Consider the following 19,997-nt stretch of genomic DNA (forward strand, 5'->3'; position numbering starts at 1 on the left):
ACACGACTCAGGCTCTGCCCCAGCAGGGAACGTCGCTGCGACGCCTGGCATCCGAACACACTACAACCTCCGGAAGACATTCAGCGCCGCCCTCCGCTCAACTGAAGTTTGACGGCCACCGCACGAAAACCGAGAGCTCCTGTTTCGAGTGAGAACTTTGGACACTGCGTTAACCAATCGGAGTGTTTTTTGAAACTCAGAAAACTAGCCGATAAGAGAATACGCCAACCTACTTGAATTCGCGCTTTGCTCCTTAGGGTTTGCGAATCAAGCTACAACCTAGCGTGACAACCTTGTCTCGGAATGAATTAGATAAGTGGAACACAGTGCTCACTAATGCTTCTTTAGATTTGGTAAAAATAACTATCGAACACTGCGAGACAACTTTAACTGAAGTCAGGAGGGCTGAGGGCAACCTATTACGTGATAACGTGCTATCACCTCATGAGATCACAACGCTTAAATCATTCGAGGAAGGAAAACGGGGCCAGCTCATTGAGATAAAGGAAAAGAAATTGGCCAGAGATAGTGTAAAATCTTTAGCAACGACAGTGCGCGGACGGGACGTACCAAATAGTTTTGACCACAGTAACATAGTTAATCTTTCAAATGTTACTCTCTCCTCCGCCGAAAAGTCGCTTCTCTCCCGCGGCCTTAACTTCTGTCCGACCACGGGACCAATACTACTAATTTACGCTTCTTCAAGACCTTGATAACTTTGAGCGAAGCCTTCGAATTCAGGAATATTTTTTTCGATAAGCCACACGTGGCCAAGGTTCCTCTTCCTTCAACATCAATGGTTGGACTCCTGATACTAAGAGGGACAAGCATCTCAGCCTTTACATTCAGGCAGTACAGAGGGACGTAGTAGCGGCCTACGGGAAGCGGCAACCCCAGCACTTTAACCTTTCTTTTTCAGAGCGCAATGCTCTCATGGCCCTAAGCAATAGAAAGGACACTGTTACCAAATTGGCCGACCAGGCCGGCGCCGTAGTTATTCTGAACACGACTGATAGACGACTTAACGATACCAAATTCTGTTCCAGACTCAGAGATGATCCCACCAAGCAGCATGCCGAAATTATACATGAGCGGCTTGTCAGGCTGGAGGAACAAGGTGAAATCACCACCAGCACATTAAATGCTCTGACTGCCAAACACGTCGTCCCAGGCCGATTTTATATGGTACCAAAAATTCACAAAAAAAGCCACCCGGGGCGCCCCATCATATCCGGACCAGGGACACTAACCCAACCGATATCTAGCTTCATTGACAACCTAATCAAAAACATCCCCCGACATTTCCATCGTACGACCGTAACACAAATCACTTTCTTAGAGAAATCTCAAAATTGGAGGTACCCAAGGATGCATTTTTTGTAACAATAGACATATCGGCCCTGCACGAATATTCCACATGCGGATGGCATTGAATCGCTCTTGCGAACGTACAATAGCTACAGGGAAGACGACCTTCCAGATGGCAGTGTTCTGGCCGCTCTCGTTGGTCTCGTGCTCGAACTAAACGGCTTTGAATTCGACGGAAATTTCTTTCTCCAAACTAGCGGCACCGCGATGGGAACAAAAATGGCCCCAAATTACGCAAATATCATCATGGGTAACCTAGAGTCTAACTGTCTTTCAAGCTATTCCCTCCAACCGATGTTTTACAAAAGATACATTGATGATATATTTATAAACTGGCCACACAAAGAGGAAGCGCTCCTTGGCTTTATCGAGGCTTTTAACTCTGAGCACCCTTCTATTAGTTTTACTCATAATTATTCCAAAACTGAAGTTCATTTTCTAGACGTCAGGGTAATAATAGAGGGCAGAAAACTAGTCACTGAACTCTATTAAAAACCGACTGACCGCCAAAAATACCTGCACTTTGACAGTTACCACCCTCGCCCTTGCAAAACTAGTATACCCTATAGTCAGGCCTACAGGTTCAGACGCGTGTGTTCGAGCGACGACGGCTTCAACGTCAACGCGGACCACCTACGCCAAGTATTAAAAGAACAAAAGTACCCTGAACCAATTATAGACGATGCAATCAAAAAGGCGGAAGTTCTTGATCGTGATCAGTTATTAAGCGAACGATGCTTCCAGACAGAAACTGGCCGACAAGCCAACCTCGTGCTGACCTTCAGCAATAGGTCCCCTAACGTCAGTCATATAAAAAAAAATAATTTCAGCATCGTACAGCAGAGTGAACGGCTAAAAATGTTTTTACAACCGTTCCCCGAGTGGTGTATCGACGATCGCGTAATCTTAAGAACGAAATAGTTAAGTCAAAAACAACTGTCTCTAAGAGCACTGGGAGTCGGCCGTGCGGTAAGATGGGCTGCGAGGTATGTAAGCACGTGACGCCGAGAGAAAACGCAGCGAGTACAAATTCCAACTCTACCTACAAAATTTGCGGGAACTTAAACTGCGATACAAGTAAAGTCGTATACCTATTGGAATGTGAAAAATGCCATAAGCAGTACGTGGGCCAGACGATGACACCTTTCCGCTTAAGATTCAATAATCATGGGTCCCATGTAAGCTCCTGCCCATGTATCCCCCTCTCAAAACACATGAGTATTTCCGGACACTCATTCGATAAGCTTGAGGTGACGTTCCTACAATCTGGTTTTAAAACTAACCGAAATCGCGAGCAGTGGGAGTCATATCTAATTTGCAAGTTCAACACTATTAAAGCTGGGATGAATAAACACCCTGGAATAATGACGTTCATGCATGCAGTTCACACATCTTGAGCAGTCATATCGGTTTAAAAGTCCACAACCTCCCCTCGTCTTTCCCGTTTTGAAGTTTGTTATGTGAAAAAAAAGGGATATGTATGTGTGTGTGTGTGTTGTTTTCTTATGCACTGGAGGATGCGGCTTGTGCACCGCACGCACACCGCGTGGGGAAAGTTTTTTCAGAAGCTGCAACCATTTTCATTTTTGTTTATTTTCCCTCTTTCGGCGAGGAAGTCCAGAACCACCCCTCGTCTTCCCTGTCTTGAAGTTCATTACGTAAAAAAGGAATATGTATATGTGTGTTTTTTCACGGACAGAGGGGGGGGGGGGGGGGGGGGGGGGGCTGGTACGCCGCTCGGACACCGCTCAAGGCATTTTTCTCAAAAGCTTTTTTTTTTCTTTCCCGGCGAGAGTTTGGCGCCTGCTGTTCTTGTGGCTGCCCCTCCTCCTCCCTCCCCCACCGCTTTGCTTCAGTTAGATTTTCCGATATTGTGGGAGTTCTTTCACCAGAATCAGGTTTACGCGGAGGGTGGGGGGGGGGGGGGGGGGGGGACGCCTGCTTCGGGGGTAGCGTCAACGCTTGAGAGAAACCAGATGTTTCGAATACCACGTGATGTAGTCAAGGAGCGTCAGTCTGACATCGCATGTACCAGTCTCGAAAAAGGTCTGGCTCAGGCCGAAACGTCGACCTATATCTAATAAAACTCCGCGAAAAGCTTCGAGGTACATTTACTTTCCTATGCAATTTTCGTCGTCCTACGCAACAGGATATATATATATATATATATATATATATATATATATATATATATATATATATATATATATATATATACATATAACGGGCATGGTGGCGGGAGGCCGACGGCGTGGGCATATAACTGAGAAGAAAAAACCCTTAGTGAAAACAGCAACAACAGACGATTTAATCTTCGACGTTTCGGCCGGAGTCCGGCCTTCGTCAGGAAGAACTTTACAGATGAACACGGGTGGTATTTATACAATGCTATGGTTGAGTCCAAGTTTCAAAAAAGGCTGGATAACGGTTCGGGGTTCCAAAGAAGCGTAGGAGTCCAGATGGGCGAACGTTTATACAATGCTACGGTCGGGTCCAAATTTCGAAGGGGTGACGACGGTTGGAGCTTTCGTGAGAGGTAAGCGAGGGCAGTTCGTATCCGGGTGAAGAAGCTTGTCTGTCGCGGCAAAGTTTCAACGACGGTGGGATGACGGTTGTAGCTTCTTGAGAGGGGGCGCAGGGTGACTTTGTGTCCGGGCGGGCAGGGGTGACTTGGACGATAGCGTACAATAGACGAAAGACACACGCGCAAACTAAGGTGCTGTCTAAAAAAAAAAAACAAAAAAAAACGATACGGTTATTTTTGTTGTTTTGTGGGGCATGCATGAGTTAGACCTGGAAGGGAACAATGTTAAACCTAGAAATAAAAAGAAAGAGAAAATATCAAAGCCTGGAAATAAAAGACAAAAGTTGATGGTCCAGTTCCGGCCACAAACACAGTACCACTGCTTACAATAAGGTCCCGGACCTGAAAATATGTCCCCTGATCGCTGTTGCTATTCGTCTGTTAGCATTTTAATCGATGCCAGAGTACCGGGGCTTTCATTTATTCCTTGTTTAATAGTGTTGAATCGGTAAATTAGGTAGGATTCACGCTGTTCATGTTCGCGATTTGATTTATACCCAGATTCTAGGAGCGTCACAGATAATTCATCAAACGAGTGTTCTGGGAGAGCGAGATGTTTGGATAGAGGCAGTGTCGGAAGATTGATGGCGTGAGATTTGTAATTATTAAAGCGCAGTCTAAATGCCGTTTTAGTCTGCCCCGCGCAAAGCGACACACAACGCACAAATCTATATCTAACTTATAGCATGAACTATCCTAATGTAAATAATATCTTAAGACGACATTATAACATTCTCGAACAAAGCGAGCGCCTTAAACGCGTTTCCATCCGCCCCCGGGGTAGTCCACAGACGATCGCGTAACCTCAAAGACGCGCTATTAAACACTCGGATAAACTCATCGCCACCACCTAACAAATGTAATCCTTGCATGCACCCAGGATGTCTGATCTGTAAACAGATGCAGCACACAAACATGGCCAGCAACACGCACTCGCAGCTCTCGATCTAAATTAAAGGGCACCTAACATGTGCCTCGTCGAATGTCGTGTACTTATTCGAGTGTACGGTATGCAAAATGCAATACATAGGGCAGACTAGAACGGCATTTAGACTGCGCTTTAATAATCACAAATCTCACGCCATAAATCTTCCGGCACTGCCTCTGTCCAAACATCTCGCTCTCCCAAAACACTCCTTTCATAAATTTTCAGTGACGCTCCTAGAATCTGGATTTAAATCAAATCGCGAACGGGAACAGCGTGAATCGTGCCTAATTTACCGATTCAACACCATTAAACAAGGAATAAATGAAAGCCCCGGTACTCTGGCATCGATTAAAATGCTAACAGACGAATAGCAACAGCGACCAAGGGACATCTTTTCAGGTTCCAGCCCTTATTGTTAGCAGTGGTACTGTGTTTGTGGCCGGAACTGGACCATCAACTTTTCTCTTTTATTTCCAGGTTTTGATATTCGTTCTCTTTCTTTTTAGAGCGCAGCTCTTAGGGGCCCGTTCCCGGCTTGAGCGGCGTCGCCGTCGGCGTCGCCGTCGGCGTCGGCGTAACCAAGGTCATCCCAAGGTCACGTGATATTGGGGTCACGTGACCCCTCCAGGTCACGTGACCCCTCCCAAGGTCATCTCAAGGTCACGTGACCCCACGTGACCCCCTGAAGGTCACGTGACCCCCAAGGTCACGTGACCTTGGGGGTCACGTGTGGTCATCTTGGGATCACGTGACCCCTCGAGGTCACGTGACCATTCCCAAGGTCATCTCAAGGTCACGTGACCCCAAGATGACCCCCACGTGACCTCAGGGGGTCACGTGACCTGGGGGTCACGTGTTTATTTCTAGGTTTAACATTGTTCTCTTCCAGGTCAAACTCATGCATGCCTCACGAAACAACACAAGTGACCGTGTCGTTTTCTTTTTTTTTTGTTTTTTTTTTTAGACAGCATCTTAGTTTGCGCGTGTCTTTCGTCTATTGTACACTATCGTCCAGGTCACCCCTGCCCGCCCGGACACAAAATCACCCTGCGCCCCCTCTCAAGAAGCTACAACCGTCACCCCACCGTCCTTGAAACTTGGCCCCGACCGACAAGCTTCTACACCCGGGTACGAACTGCCCTCACTTCCCTCGCACGAAAACTCCAACGTCACCCCGTCGAAATTTGGACCCGACCGTAGCATTGTATAAACGTTCGCCCATCTGGAACTCCTCCTACGCTTCTTTGGAACCTCCAACCGTCATCCCGCTGTTTTTGAAACTTGGACTCGAGCATAGCATTGTATAAATACCACCCGCGTTCATCTGTAAAAGTTCTTCCTGACGAAGGCCGGACTCCGGCCGAAACGTCGAAGATTAAATCGTCTGTTGTTGCTGTTTTCACTAAGGGTTTTTTCTTCTCAGTTATATATATATATATATATATATATATATATATATATATATATATATATGTAATATATAGGTAGCCAATATATACATATTGGCTACTTATTTGTACTTGACCATGATATTTGTGGGGGCTCGAAGACTTGTTTGTAAGTTTGCGCTGCCAAGTGCAGCTTTAGTATGAACATGTAAAAAGATACCAGTAGTCCAATCTAAGCTGATAAAACGTTACAATCCATCGACCCGTTACGCTTTCCGAGTATTCAAAATGCAATTTATATTAACTTGTCGAATATTTTATATATTCGCTGCCCATTAGTTTGTTGTTTGCGTATCTCTAAATTAACATTTCATGTTAAACTAAATAAAGGTCTCAACATTTTCGAATATGTTCAAAATGTTTGAACTTGTTTTATACTTTTATGACAATATAAATATTATTAGTTGCCATGTGATCATCAATAGCCAAGCTAGCGGCCGGCACTACTCAGGCCAAGAAATAAGCAAACTCGCATGCATTAAACTTATACACAATAGTTATTTTTCTCCCCGCCAGATTTCACTTACATTCAAATAATCCACATAATTTCTTTCTTGCTTTCGTAATACTATAATTATCTAGTTTTCTTTTGCTAGAAACCGTGTGAGACTGTATTTCGCTGCGGCCAACTCATGTTCTATAAGAATCATAATTAGTTCTTATATATTTTGTACAATATAATTCTAGAAGTAATACAAATCACGTAGAATATAGTTCCTAGATCATATTATGTTTAGTAGATTCCGCACGGCGCACAACAATCGAAGACTAAGTAGAACGGGTAACACAGAACACGCAGTAACTCTCAACTAAAAGTTTTATTGCAAAGAAACGCCGAAGTAAAAAACAGCATTCTACACCATCATGGCCAACTCCCCCCCCCCCCCCCCAGCACGTGTCCACATAACATATCTCTTTACTATGTAGAAGGACCGATTCTCGGCTTACACATCGCTCAGTTCCTTTGTTTTTGATCGCGTAAGTCTCTAACAGTTTCCTAGTCATCTGATCTCCCCCCGTTCGAGCAATCGTGACGTGATGGAAGGTGGGTTGGCATCCACAATCTGCACAATGAAGCAGCTTCATTCGCCGCTTCATTGTACAGTTTGTGGATGCCAGAACAACTTCCATCACGTCAGGATTGCTAGAATGGGGGGGGGGGGGGGGGGGGAGATCCGATGACTAGGGAAATTTGAGAGAGCCCCACGATCAAAAATTGCGGGACTGGGCAACATGTAAGCCAAACATCGGCCCTACATTTCAAAGAAATCTGTCATCTGGACATATGCTAAATTGGTCATGATGGTGTGGAATGCTGATGTTTACTTCGATGTTTATTTTCAATAAAATCTTCAGCTGAAAGTAAGCGCTTATCCTGTGTACCTCCTTCTAGCTCGTTTCTTGTGGGCTGTGTCGCATCTACTATGCATAAAGCAACTAGCCCGCATCGCCACCCTAGTTCATATACAGTAGTGAACCAAAAGATATGATATTTCGTTTTCCTTTAAAGAAGTATTTCTCGACGTCTAGTTGATTGATTCATATTTAAGTAAGCATCAGTTTATACTCTATAAATACGTCAATGTAGCGTTCCATTAGAATTTTTACATCTGTATCACAGTTCGAAGAAAAGTCAACCACGTAAACCGAAATGTCATATCTCCTTGTTCACTACTGTATATGTTCGTATACGTTTTGTTAACATACTCATATATTTTACTCGTTTTCTCACCCTGTGACGAGCATCGCTGCGTCGCACAAGGCGCTCCTGTATTTCTTAGCAAACTGCAATAATGTTGTGCGAACTGCGGTATAGATTTTGGATGTATTTGAAACTAAAATATGTCGCAGAAAATCTGACCCCTAAAAAAAATAGAAGACGCCATTAGATTTCACTCACACTGCTTTAAAATGTAAGAAATATGGCCACAAAAAATGACACCCACCGGGTCCTTAGTTATATTTACGATGAGCAGTTGTACTTTTGGGTTGCTTGCGTTTGAATATCTGATGTTCACCTTAAACAAAAAGGACAGGTATGATTCCATAATTTTATTTAAAAATTGAACAGAAAGATTTATCTAGCATAAATATTTTTGTTAATCTTGAAAAATCAGTCACGAGCGACTGTCATATATTGATAAACACGTTACCCTGACGTCAGCATCTTGACGTCACAGCTCTGATAGCGGCGACTATATAAAGAGAGTACGTAACGAATAAACCTTCATGGCGGCGGCCGTCCTCCGACGCGACAGTCCACTCGACGGCTCGCTTCGAGCGGTTTACGAAGTTCGGGCGGTCTTTTTTTTTTTTTGTTTTGCAGAAGAGTTTTCGTGTACAGTGTTGCGTCCTCAAGCGTCGTCAAGCGCATCACCGGGGCGGATTTTCGTACCGGAGCTAGCAGATTGTCTGACGACGGACAATCCCTGCACCACTGAGCGGCGGGACCGGCTGACAAACATGGCGGCCACTTCGGGGGGCGCCCATTCAAGCCCCAGCCCCATGGATGAGGACCGAGGCCCACCGTCTACACCAGGTCGGCTATATCGGAAAAAGGAGCGCGACTTGAGCCCCACTTCGGCATCGAATGCGTCAGTAGCATCCTTTTCCTCCGAGGCTGAGTCGGCACTGGAAGACGGGTCGAACGCACATGCCAGCAACAAGGGTGAAGGGGACGACGGCTTCACCCTCGTAGGCTCGAAGAAAAGTCGACGGGGCTCGACCAACAGCGGCGACACAGTAGTCTCCAAGGAATTGCGACTGGCTGCCAGGAACACTGAAGCCCGGCTCACAGTACTGTTCTGGCCAACAGAGAAAGCAAACGTCCGGAAGCTCAACAGGGTAGAACTAAACGCTCACTTCGACGTCATCGCTCCTCGCCAAGTGAAGGAGATACGAGTCAACGGCCGAAAGAACGTGATAGCGGTCGACGTTCACATGAAAGAGGCTGTGCCTAAACTTCTACTCGTCAGGAAGCTCGGCGGCATACCGGTTGAGGCTCGCGTACCATGGACGACACATCATATCGCGGGAGTTGTTCGAGACGTAGATGAAGGCTTGTCTGAGGAAGACATCTACAACAGCATGCGGGCCCCAGTTAACATCCTCGGCGTGCGGCGCCTGGGGAAGTCGACGACTGTCAGGGTCACCTTCGAAGGCAAGGACCTTCCGCAATATGTCCACATAGGATACGTGCGTCACCCGGTTGCACTCTTTGTGGCTCGTCCTCTGCAGTGTTTCCGGTGCAATAGAATGGGCCACATCGCCGCGGTCTGTGAGAGAGAACGAACGTGCGCGAAATGTACAGGTAATCACGAAACATCGACGTGCGAAAGCGAGACCGTTCGATGCGTCAACTGTCGACGGGACCACGCCGCCACTTCGTCGGAGTGTCCAGTCCTGAGGAAAGAGCGGAAAGTGTGCAAGCAGCGCGCCAGGTCGGCCTCCACCCACGCGGAAGCGAGAGCAGCGGTACGAAAGCAAAACACGGACAAGGTAGCCAGCCGGCGTGGCGCACCTTCTACAGCAGCCTCAGGAGCTGCGAGTGCAAAGGGACGGGCAAGACTACCAGAAGACGATTTCCCGCCGCTAGTAGCGCGACAAACTGGGGCGAAGCATATGGCGGGGCACAAAGACGCAACCCGCTCTGAACCAACGGAAAGTAACCGAGCACGCGAACCAGAAGGCACTGCGCAGGTGGAGAGGCGCCGGTCTTTTGCCCATGTGGCACGAGATGGACGCCACAAGACCCCATCGACGGGAGAGGCTACAGACGCCGCCCTACTACGAATGGTTTCACGGCTCTTCAGGGCGGTGCGACAACTGGCACAAGCAGGACGCCACACACCAGAAGCGAAATTCGCACGGGAGGTACTAGATGCTGTCGGAGAGAGTCTCGAAGGAATCATCACACAGAATGCCTAAGCCGGGTATCGTGAGTCCACAGAAGCAGGATAACTCGACAAGAACCCCGACTTTGAAGGAAGGGCGACAGCTGAGCCATAGGATGGGGGGACGGGACGTCCCAACCGTACTGCGGTGGAATTGCCGTGGACTTACGGCCAGACACAGCGAACTAACCCTGCATCTGCAACGCTACCCAAGCCCAGTGCTGGCACTCGTAGAAGCCGGCCTTCCGGGAAAGCGGACACTACCTGGGTACGTGAAGCTTACTACGCAATCCATCCCGTTTTCCCCATGGAAGTGCGGCGCTTTTTATACGGCAAGGGGTGCCCTACTTTCAAGTGGACACCAGGCAGTTGTGTACCCTGTCGGCGGAGTTTGTGGCCGCAAGAGTCAGCATCGGCAAAAGAACTGTCCATGTGCTCGTGGGTTACGTCCGGCCGGATGGCACGGAGTGGCCGACAGGTGATCTTCTGACATGGTGCAAGAACATCGACGGGGACCTGCTTTTGTGTGGTGACCTCAATGCGCACAGTGAAGCATGGGGCAGTCGGAAAACGGACAAACGGGGGGACGCAGTCACGAAAATGCTGGAGGAGCTGCACTTGGTCGTGGCAAACGACGGAGGGCCCACCTTTTTCAGGCCTCCCAGCACGTATAGCGCCATCGATGTCACGGCGCATACACCAACTCTCGAGCTGGCATGGGCAACTGCCCCGGATACCAGAGGGAGTGATCTTTTTCCTATCCACATCACAGTCAAGGGGTGCCAGACGGCCAGGACGGTTGTGCGGTCGTGCACAAACTGTGACGTTTTCCGTGCAGCTTTGAACACAAGCCGTGCAGACATTCGACAGCCATCGTTCAGGCTCTGCAGGAGGCAACACACACGACGAGCATCTCTGGATGGCTGCCAAATCCCGACCTCACCTTCCTAAACCTGCAGGCGGCGCGAACAAGGGACCAACGAAAGTACCGACGCACGAAGAACCCGGAGGACAAGACCCAATTTAACAGTGTCGGCAAAGCTACGAAGACACGCCAAGGCGCTGGTGAGAGCTCGATGGAAGCTGATGTGCAGGAACATCAACGCTCACTCATCGCTGCCCCAACTCTGGAGAGTCCTAGGTGCAATGACTGGGAGCTGTAGAACAAGGCATGCGCTGCAGGTGTTAGCACTCTCAGCCAACATAACAGAGCAGCTGGCAGCAGAAAGATTATGTGCTCTATACGCCCCTGCCCAAGCGCCAGGAAAACCTGGAACTGCAAATCTATCCCCGGGGCCCCTAGACGCACCCTTTACCGTCCAGAAACTTGAGAGTGCTCTCCGGAGATGCCGCAAAAAGAGTGCAGCGGTACCCGACGGAATCCCATACCAGGCACTCACGAACCTTCTGGATGACGCACAAGAAGCCCTCGTCGCCTGGTTCAACACCATATGGGACTCTGGCGACGTACCCGACGGGTGGAAACTGGCAACCGTAGTGCCCCTACTCAAAGCATGAAAGCCCCCCGGCAAGGTGGAGTCCTACCGCCCGGTGTCGCTAACGTCATGCGTAAGCAAAGAGTTTGAGAGTATGGTGCAAGCACGCCTTCGCTGGTACCTGGATGCACACTGTCTCCTCCCCGAGTGTATGACTGGTTTCAGGAGAGGTCTGTCAGCCCAGGACAGTATATTGGACCTTACGAGTGACCTGGAAGATAACAAGAATAAACGAAGAAACACGGTAGCAGTCTTCCTCGACGTGGAGCGGGCTTACGACGGCGTCCCGCTTGCCACCATCCTCTGCAGACTGAGCGAGGCGGAGGTCACAGGCAAAATCCAAGCCTTCCTGGCGAACTTCCTGACGGGGCGAAAAATACAAGTTTGCTCTGGACGGACAGTATCGTCACCAAGGGTGCTCCACAGAGGGTTGCCTCAAGGAAGTGTGCTGAGTCCGGTGATCTTTTACATCGTGATGGCCCAGCTACCGTGCTCCATCCCACCAACGCCCCTGCCGGTGCATGTATCGGTGTACGCAGACGACGTATGTCTCTGGGTATTGGGCATTTACACCACGCAGATCCATCGGAGCATACAGGACGCCATCCACGCTGTGGACAAATTTCTGACCAATTCGGGGCTGAACCTCTCCAGAGATAAGACAGCCTGGATGTCCATACGGGGGAACGGACGCCACTTTCGCCCACCGGACATCAAGTTGGCAGGAGAAAGAATCACACACGTAACAAGGCAGCGGTTCTTAGGAATCATCCTCACAGACAGATTGCGATGGGCACAAGCCGCGGAGGCAACCATCACAACCTGCAGGCCGGCCACGAATGCTGTCCGCCGCATGACTGGGGCCACATGGGGCTGTACAGAACGAACCATCCTGGCCGCCCAGACAGCGCTCGTCACGTCAAGGATACTGTACAGGCTGCCCTACATGTCCCCATCCCCGACGGACCTGGAGAGGTTGGAACAAGTGCACCGCCAGGGACTTCGCACGGCGTTGGGGATCCCGGAGGCTGCAAAGAACACCCTGGTCCTCCAAGAAGCGGGGTTAGAGTTGCTCGAAAGGCAGTCTTGGGGACGAAGCCTCTTCCAACTGGCACGACTGTCGACAACCCACCCAGGTAGATGGTTCTTGCGTAGAATTCAGGGCCGGACGACAGCGTCATGGAGCAAGGTGGTGGAAGTTTTCCTTCGAGTCGCGGGCCCCCCAACGATGCCACAGAGCGAGTCAAGGGCACCACGATGGGAAGTGCCGAAGATAACTAGTGAGGTGCGGATTAAGTACCTGCGCTCCAAACAAGACAAGCCACCCCTTGTCATCAAGCAATTAGTGGAGGCCCACCTGGAAGAACGTCACTGCGGAATGCTGCAGATATACACTGACGGGTCGGTAAACCACTCACGAACCTCCAGCACGGCGGCTTATCACATACCGAAACTAAGTCTGGAGTGGAGTGGCAGACTCCACAAACCCACGTCTTCAACAACGGCCGAGCTGGTGGCCACGGAAAAAGCTCTCCTGGAGGCCGCCAAGTTGCCGCCCCAACCGATGGTCTTTCTCATGGACTCCCGGTGCGCCATCCAAAAGATAGCCAATGCCGAGACCGGAGACCCTGTAACGGCCACTGCAAGGAAGGCCCTGGCTATCTTAAATGCGCGTGGCTCTTCAGTCTGTTTCCAATGGATCCCAGGGCAGGTCGGCATCCAGGGAAATGAACGCGCGGATGACCTCGCCGCGGAAGCGCATCAGTTTCCCCCCCAGGTCCCCACACCTGCACACCCGCAACAGGCAGCTCTCGATGTCCGCTGGCATCTCCTGCGGGAGAAGCCGGAGAAATCTTTACCCAAAGGCACCTTGACCGGTCTCTCCCGGGCAGCGGAGACACTGGTGCGACGACTACGGACAAATACGGCATACACAAACGAATTCCTTGCTAAAATGGGAAAACGGCAGAGCTCAAGCTGTCTTCGATGCAGGGCAGAAGAGACGATCCGCCACATCCTCTGCGCCTGCCCGGCATACGAAACCCAACGGGAACCGCTGCGTCAACGGGTTAAGGAGGGCACCCAGGTGACAACCGACAGCTTGCTCTTTCCCGACGGGCCCAGACGAAAGTGCCGGAGGATTTTCAAGGCATTGTTGGCGTTCCTACGACACACAGAACTGACTGAGCGCCTGTAGCCAATGTAGGCCCAGGCTCGTGGTTTTTCTTAGTGCATTACCCCCAATTCTTTCTTTTTTTTAACTTTATTGGAGCTCGTCAACCGCCCAGGCCAGCACATCAGAGCTAGGCTAACCTAGGAGACGTTAAACACAACAAACCACCACCACCACCACGAGTAAACCTTCTTCTTGTTCGATTCGCTCCGACATGAGTCTGGTCTCTGTATCTCGGCCACAATAGAACAACTGGCAACCAAGATGGGATTTCATGGCGGCATCGGCATCGGCGGCAGCTCGGCACAACGGCCAGTCAAGTAACAACGCAGCATCGCGGAAGCCAGGAGCAAGCGTCACGGAAACGACGGAGGACGGAGAGGGCAAGATTAACGGAACAGATAAGTGCACTGTTTCGACCGACATTATGTCAACGCCTCATCCTCTGCAACGCCTAGGAGGCATGTCTGAGTTCAACCCAAAGAGCGACAACATTAGGTCGTACTTCGAGAGGTTTGAAAATTTTGTGGACATTAACGAATTACCCGCGGCGAAAAAGCTGAAGTTGTTCTTGAACGTGGTGGGTGGTCAGGCTTACGAGGAGCTCAAGAAAATTCTAGTTCCACAGAAGCCCACCGACAAAACTTTCGAGCAAGTGCGGGAGTTGCCAGAAGACCACTTCAGTCCGGAGTATTCCGTAATTGCCGAACGCTGCAAATTCAACAAGCGAATGCAACAAGAAGGTGAAAGCGTGAAGGATTTTATGACAGAATTGAAGCACCTAGCACGCAAGTGTGAATTCAAGGCATTTCTGAATGAAGCTTTGAGAGACCGCCTGGTAGCAGGCTTATGCGACGAAGAGACTCAGAGTATATTGTTTGCTACGGAGGGTCTGACTTTTGAAGGCGCATGTAAAATAGCTCTTGAAAAGGAACTCGCATCGCGGCAAACCAGCGAGCTGCGTACAGTAGAAGCGAGATCGACAGAAGTTCACGCTATCAGCGGCAGCACATGCGGGAAAACGCGCGCGTCACGATCAAAGAACAAAGAAACAGAAAACAAGCGGAAAACCAACGAGGTAGAGGGGCTTAGAGTGATAAACCGGAAATGAATAGGAGGTAAAAGCGCTAAAAAACGACGGACAAGTTGAAGAATGACGAACACCACAGAGCGCTATAACGCTCTGTGGTGTTCGTCATTCTTCAACTTGTCCGTCGTTTTTTAGCGCTTTTACCTCCTATTCATGAATAACCAACTAGCCCAAGTACACACCCTTCTATAAACCGGAAGTTCGGAAGTGGCACCCCCCCCCCCCCGGTTGCCGCCATATTTTACGCAAATGTGACCACTCGTCACGTGACCTCCCAAGAGCCGTGACGTCAAAGGTAAGATGGCAGCGCCCAGAGCTGGCGGATGCGAGTTTGTTCGGTGCGCGGTAGCCGTGATGTGCAGCTGCTTTCCGACGACTTCGGGCTTCTTCGTGCTCGCTGACGCGGGTATAATGTGAAAATATGAAGGAATGAGACTCTATACTGTTTTTGCACCAGATCGCTGTGGATCATCTGGATATTAACGCCTGTGAGACAGGATCAGCTCTGCATCGCCGTACCGGTGCTCGGATTCCGGGATGTGTCCGAGGATCGATAGAACTTTGAGTGCTTTTAACATGAAATTCTCGCATTCTCTTAGCTTTGTTTAAACGTCGAAATGTCTGAGAATCTACGCGTTAGGGCCTAAGGGAAGTTGTTTCAGCCCTCCGTTTCTCCGTCACCGAACAACCATAGCAACTTTTAGCGAGGAAGCTCCTGCGATTTTAACCTTTTGTGCCATTCCACGATTCTACGTTCGATCGCTTTTCTTCCTTTTTTTGTGTGTGTGTGAGTGCGAAGTGCACCCTTATTTTCAGCTACGAGGTTGGCGTTTTATTGAGTATGGGGAAGAATAAATCGTTGCAGGCACCTGCTTCAAAGCTATTCGACTTGCTATAAGAACAACTGTTTTGGTGTATGCATAGATTAACTGCGCATTTTTTATGTTTTGTAGGATTTATTGCAGCTATACTCTTTTCCATCAAGAGTGCATTGTATTAGTCAGTCAATTATTTAATTGTTATAATTACCTGGATAAGATGATTTATATTTGTGTTCATCCCTTGCCTGCAGAGCAGTCTTGTTGAAAAATATTGACTACCATTCCTTTCAGTCTCTTCAATACACTCTTTTTAAAAGTGTGGGCTGTCTATACTTCGCATCACCGTAACTTGGAAAAGGCCAACCGCCACAGCCCCCTCGAGCCAATCAGAGAGACGGAGCGAAGGTGTGTGACAAATCTGTGCAGACGAGCACTCTGGTGATATGCTGTCATGTTCCTCTCTCCAATGTGTGTATTGACTCACCGAGACTGTAGTCTTTGCCGTCTGCCAAATTCTGATGAAACAAATTACAGTAGCTACTACTGTAATTACCCCAGGCTTTCATACTTTGGGTATTTGTTCGACAAGAATGGTATGTCCGCCATTCCTGTGAATTCGGCTCAGCACCTATTGGACTCGAATGCTGCATTAGCGTTCGACGTGAACTGGGGCCCAGTCGTGTGCTTTACGCCAAAAAAAATGGTGACGGTTGTGTTGCTTGATAAGGTTCTGCAAAGGGTCTATTGTGTCATACATATAGGAAGTGTTATGCTATATAACAATGCATCAACACATACTATTAAACTATATGCTCAGAGGTGTGTTTGTTTTTTCAATTAACAAGTTACAGCAGTGTGCTTTAATGCTATTATCATGTGTGTAGTTTTAAGTATCCTCTCTGCAATGCCTATGAAGGCCCCTGGAAGGAATAAATTAATAAATAACATTTTCACATCACTGGAGTTGCTTTTCGGATGCACCACATGTTCAGGAAAGGTTGAACGGGTGCAGCCCCTTGCAAGAAGTCTGCCAGTCTGGTATGACCCCTTAATTAATAATAAAGGGTCAGAGAAGCGAGTGTCCTCGTAAGGTCCAGAGCGTGCAGTGGACACAATTCTCGGTGTGTAGACTCTCAAGGCATGAAGGCAAGCGGAAATATGTTTATCTGGTTAGCACTGTATCAAATATGTTTATTTCCACTTGATTACATAATTATTGATTCTTAGTAAATGGTTCAATAACGAGTTCTTTCTGCGACAGTCTCGTGTCAGGCGTTCAGTCGTAGTACCTGTGGACCTTGTTGTCGGATGACGCTCCTGGCACGTCGGTGTTCAGTTTGGTCGAGTGGCAACTTTGACCGACTGATGCTGTCTTGTAATCATACGTCATGTGCGGCCACTGACGTCTGATGCACTGAAGCTGCAGGGCTGGCTTCTAATCCGAAAATTTTCCTGGTAGTTTTCGGCATCAATGTAGCAAGCTTGGGCATGTATTGCTTACGTGGCTGTGCCTTTTGCTGTACCGTTGACTTGAAAGCTGGCAACAATTTTTGTTTGCTATCCAAGTCTGGTGATGCTTGCAGCTCACTTTTGAGAGCAACCAACCATTCTATTCCTTCAAGTCACTCAGGGGCATTCTCCCTCAAAGTTGGAAATTGTGTGCTTGGTGGAGTGGACACAGAAAATTGGTGTCAGCAAATTTTTAGATATTGTCCTTGGACGACAACCGACACCAAATCCACTGTCACTGCATCGCCGCTCACCTGCCTTGTCGTGCTTACCTCTTGTTGAGGTGATGGACACGAGGAGCTTTGGGGTAATCAGGGATTCAGAATCTTCGATTCAGCACCTTCGGCATCAGGGACAAAGGTCGCCGAAGGTAATCCTTAATCTCCCGTGGTCGCTCCTCGAGACGTAATCGAGGGTCGTTTGGCACGAACCCTCGCCGACCAATTCATTGGTACGGGCTGCTTTGGTAGACATGGTCGGCTTTATGCGGTGGTAGCAAAGTGGTTTTCGGTTGCACATTCGCATCACCTACGTTTTTCTCGGTGTACTTTGTTGAGCACAGACCTACACACAATGTCGGGAATGCTTCGGCGTTAAAGTGTCTCATTGAATTGGCATTGAATACTAAGGGGCAGCCGGTGGCGGTCGTCGTGCCATTGTGGTGTAAGTTGCCCTCGGTTTGTCAGATGCCGCTTCGCTCGCAGAAGTCTCGATTGAAATACCTGTCAAACTTGTTCCGAAACAATCTCGGCAATCAAAATAAAAGCCGGGCAACTGATGGCAGGAAGTAGCTTCCTGATCTCCTCCCAGACAACGTCGTGGATGATGTCGTGGATGCCTGGGAGGCTGGCGTCGAAGTAGTAGCTCGACAATCGAGTGTCGAGACGCCGGGAAGTTGTTCATAGTGGCAGGCTCGGGCATGCAGTGCACATTCCATGTTGGAAGCCTCAGTGATATGAACACTCCGACTGTTGTTGGGGGGGGGGGGGGGGGTTGCGGACAAGGCTGCCGAAGGTGTTGTCCCTCACGTGAGGGGCATGGGATTCTTAGGTTCTTGTCTTCTGTAGCATCAAGGTCGGCATGGGCGTGGGCGTGGGCGCTCGATCAAGCGCAAAACATCCTCCACGAGTGCGGTGGCGCTCTCATTGGGGCAGTGTCCTGGACAGGATCAAGAATGCGGCTCTCTCTCGTTTATGTTGGCTGACGAATGCGCGCTTCAGCTCGATATTGCAAACTTCCCATGACGTTAAGGAGGATCCATGGTTCCCAGACCAGCGCCGGCAGTTTCTTCCACGAGAAGTATAGGTTCTGCAGGAGCTGGTTGTCTGTCCACCCAATGTGGCGGGCGACACTGTCATATTGTTCAATCCAGTCCTTCACGTCTTCATACAGCTTGCGTGAAAAAGCGTCGGAGTGTGATTTGCTACGGGCATGCAAACAATGGTGGGAGGGGACACGGTTTGCTGCTACAGGTTTGTCATTGTTGGCTTAGTCAGCTTCGGATTTTCTGACAGGAGACCGAATTCCGGTGGTTTTTCCTGGTAGCAGCAACTGGCTCGGATTTCAGGTGCTTCGTGGTGTATTTCCGAGGTTACTCCTTGTGGTACTCGGTCGTCTTGCGGCTGTTCTGCCAGGCTCGGGTCAGGACTTTGCTTACGGGTCGACGGGGGTATAAGACGCAGGATAGTCCGCCAGCTGTGTCCCATTATCGGGTAACTCGGCTGAAGAGCCGCCGGGTTCACACAGAATGAAGGGCTATGGGTAAAGTGCCCAGCACCTCCACCAGAACATACGATTACAGCTGAGCATGACCCTGCAGTGTCCCAGAATAGTGAATATTGATAGAAGATAGGACTGGAACAAGGATGCGTGACAGTATAACAAAACTCGCAGAAGAGAATCTATCCTGACCACTGAAGAAGCTGCATTGCTTTAGTGGCATTCTGTCCGAATATATCCTCTCCTTCGGGGTTTGGCGACTGCCGTGGACGAACTGAACTGAAATGGATGTGGGACCACTTTTCTGGTAATGAGCCACTGCAGACTGTTGCCACTAAGCGGCGTGAGCTGGGTACGTAGCACGCTCGATGAAATGTACGGACAGCTTGCAATTCGCGTAACGAGTGTGGATGAAACGTTTGTCTTGACGAAACGTGCGACAGACCAGCGGGATCAATACCAACTGCAACACCTGTGCTCCGTGAAAGTGCACGTCTACGCCGGAACAATTTTGGAAGCACCACAGCATCACCTAAAGCATGACACAGGAACTACCAGCTTGAAGGCAGTTCTTCGGTGCGCCGCACACCTGTGCTCCGTGAAAGTGCACTTCTACGCCGGAACAATTGGTAAGCAGCACAGCATCATTCAGCACGGCACGGGAACTACCAGCTTCAAGGCAGCCTTCCGGTGCGCCGCACAACCGAAGTGAGCCCTCGGTCATTTGATCGAAGCTGCACCACGATTGCACACCGCCAAGCACGACTCACGCAATTTCCGTCGCTAAACTGTGTATCCAAATATATTGCACACGCTTCACTGCAAACCTCGAAGATTCCGATAGTCAACGAGAGCACAGAAACGTCGCCTTAAATTTTATCCTAGCGGTATCCGAATCAATCCGAGGTCCGAGCAACGTAGGTCAGATTGTCTCTTCCTTGGCAATATCCCGGTCGGTCACCAGCGAA

At 49.2% G+C, this 19,997-nt stretch overlaps 1 protein-coding gene across 1 annotated transcript in view; it reads right to left on the minus strand.

Moving 5' to 3' along the window:
- Nucleotides 1–19,997, minus strand: part of LOC121837561 (venom metalloproteinase antarease-like TtrivMP_A) — a 140,515-nt gene that overhangs the window by 57,213 nt on the left and 63,305 nt on the right. The window contains exons 7-8 of the mRNA XM_042293184.1: nucleotides 8,275–8,346; nucleotides 8,061–8,191 (exon numbers count right to left, since the gene is read on the minus strand). Of these exons, the coding sequence (XP_042149118.1) occupies nucleotides 8,061–8,191; nucleotides 8,275–8,346 (203 nt within the window). The remainder of the gene's footprint in view (nucleotides 1–8,060; nucleotides 8,192–8,274; nucleotides 8,347–19,997) is intronic.

Source organism: Ixodes scapularis, unplaced genomic scaffold, assembly GCF_016920785.2.
Source record: "Ixodes scapularis isolate PalLabHiFi unplaced genomic scaffold, ASM1692078v2 PGA_scaffold4__175_contigs__length_147842914, whole genome shotgun sequence".
Taxonomy (NCBI): domain Eukaryota; kingdom Metazoa; phylum Arthropoda; class Arachnida; order Ixodida; family Ixodidae; genus Ixodes; species Ixodes scapularis.